Below are 1,491 nucleotides of genomic sequence, written 5' to 3' on the forward strand. Positions count from 1 at the left end.
ATGACCTCCGTGATAACAACAACATCACCTGTTCTTAACAGCACTTTTATCCGGCCAAACGGCTTTTACATCCGTGGTTTCTATGCCTTGGAAAACTCGAATTACTTTTTTATATTCTTGGGGGTGATTTATGTCGCTACTTTATTAGCCAACGCCTTGATTATGTCCATCATCTGGTTTGCTCGGCCGCTGCACACCCCGAAGTATTTCGGGGTCTTTAGCTTGGCCTTGGTAGATGTGAGTTACAGCACATCACTCATCCCGAAGTCTTTAGACTTGTTCCTTTACGGGAACAGATTCATGGAATACAGTACTTGTTTAACTCAGATGTTCTTCGTAGAGTATTTTTCTGCAATGGAATCGTACGCGCTAATAGTTTTGGCGTATGACAGATTAATCGCTATTTGCTTTCCTCTGAGATGCAAAACTATCAATTCAAACAATAAAATGATTATAGTTATTATCATTTCTTGGTCTATACCTTTTGTTATTGTTTTAACGATGGTGTGTTTCATAACTCGCTTGTCTTACTGTAAATCTGTAATCGTCAACAGTTTATATTGTGACCACGGACCGGTATTTAAAATTACTTGCAGCGATTATTCAATCAGCTGGTTCCTGGCTTCTTTTTATGTAATGTCTGTTTGGTTTTTCCCTCTCGCGTTAATATTGCTGTCTTATTTATGTATTATAGTTGCACTTCTAAAGATAACAGAAACCGATGGTCGACGAAAAGCATTCAAAACTTGCACTTCCCATTTAATTCTGGTGGCGATATATTATCTGCCGCTTCTTGTCACCAATATTATAGCCTGGGTAAACGTGAACGTTGATACTGATACCAGAGTTCTCAACACAGCTTTGTCTGGTGCTCTTCCTCCTCTTCTTAATCCGATTATTTACACTTTAAAGACCGATGAAATAATGGAACAAATTAAAAAATACATTAGAAATCGGAAGATAGTCTTATTTGGTTAATTAAGAGATAACTCTTGTGAGATTCTGTACTATCATCAATCCTCTGATTCAGCTCTCAGATATCAATAAAAATATCTTCTAATGGTCGCTTTTCTCGAACTGTGTGTAATGTACTTCTTTGTGTAAAATCTTTGTGTTTACATACAAGTATCATTTTTGTGCTGACTTGACACAAGAAAATTATTTTATTTTGCTTAATAGTTGCTGATGTGCATTTCAGATAATATTATAAATGTTGCATTTATTAACCTTGCTTCTGTCATATAAATAAACATTTAAGCTGAATACAATGTAAATCAAACAAATTTTAGAGTAAACTGGGTCAGTTTGTGAAATAAAATATATAACATCTAATACTATTAAATGTGTACTACTTCAGCTCTATACTACTGTGTGCAATTTATTTATTCAGTTGAAAGTCTTGAAATTCTCTAAATTCATAGTTTCAAGAGGTCAAACTAAATGAAGAACAATAAGGTTTCTCCATATTTGGTGGAAAAATATATCAAAAGA

At 34.5% G+C, this 1,491-nt stretch overlaps 1 protein-coding gene across 1 annotated transcript; it reads left to right on the top strand.

Moving 5' to 3' along the window:
• On the top strand, positions 1-978 carry LOC148830555 (olfactory receptor 2AT4-like). Its single transcript, XM_088919902.1, has one exon. The coding sequence runs from the start codon at positions 1-3 to the stop codon at positions 976-978; it is 978 nt and encodes a 325-aa protein (XP_088776028.1).
• The last annotated feature ends 513 nt before the right edge of the window (positions 979-1,491 follow it).

The sequence above is a fragment of the Atractosteus spatula genome, chromosome 7 (genome assembly GCF_055471065.1).
Source record: "Atractosteus spatula isolate fAtrSpa1 chromosome 7, fAtrSpa1.hap1, whole genome shotgun sequence".
NCBI lineage: Eukaryota > Metazoa > Chordata > Actinopteri > Semionotiformes > Lepisosteidae > Atractosteus > Atractosteus spatula.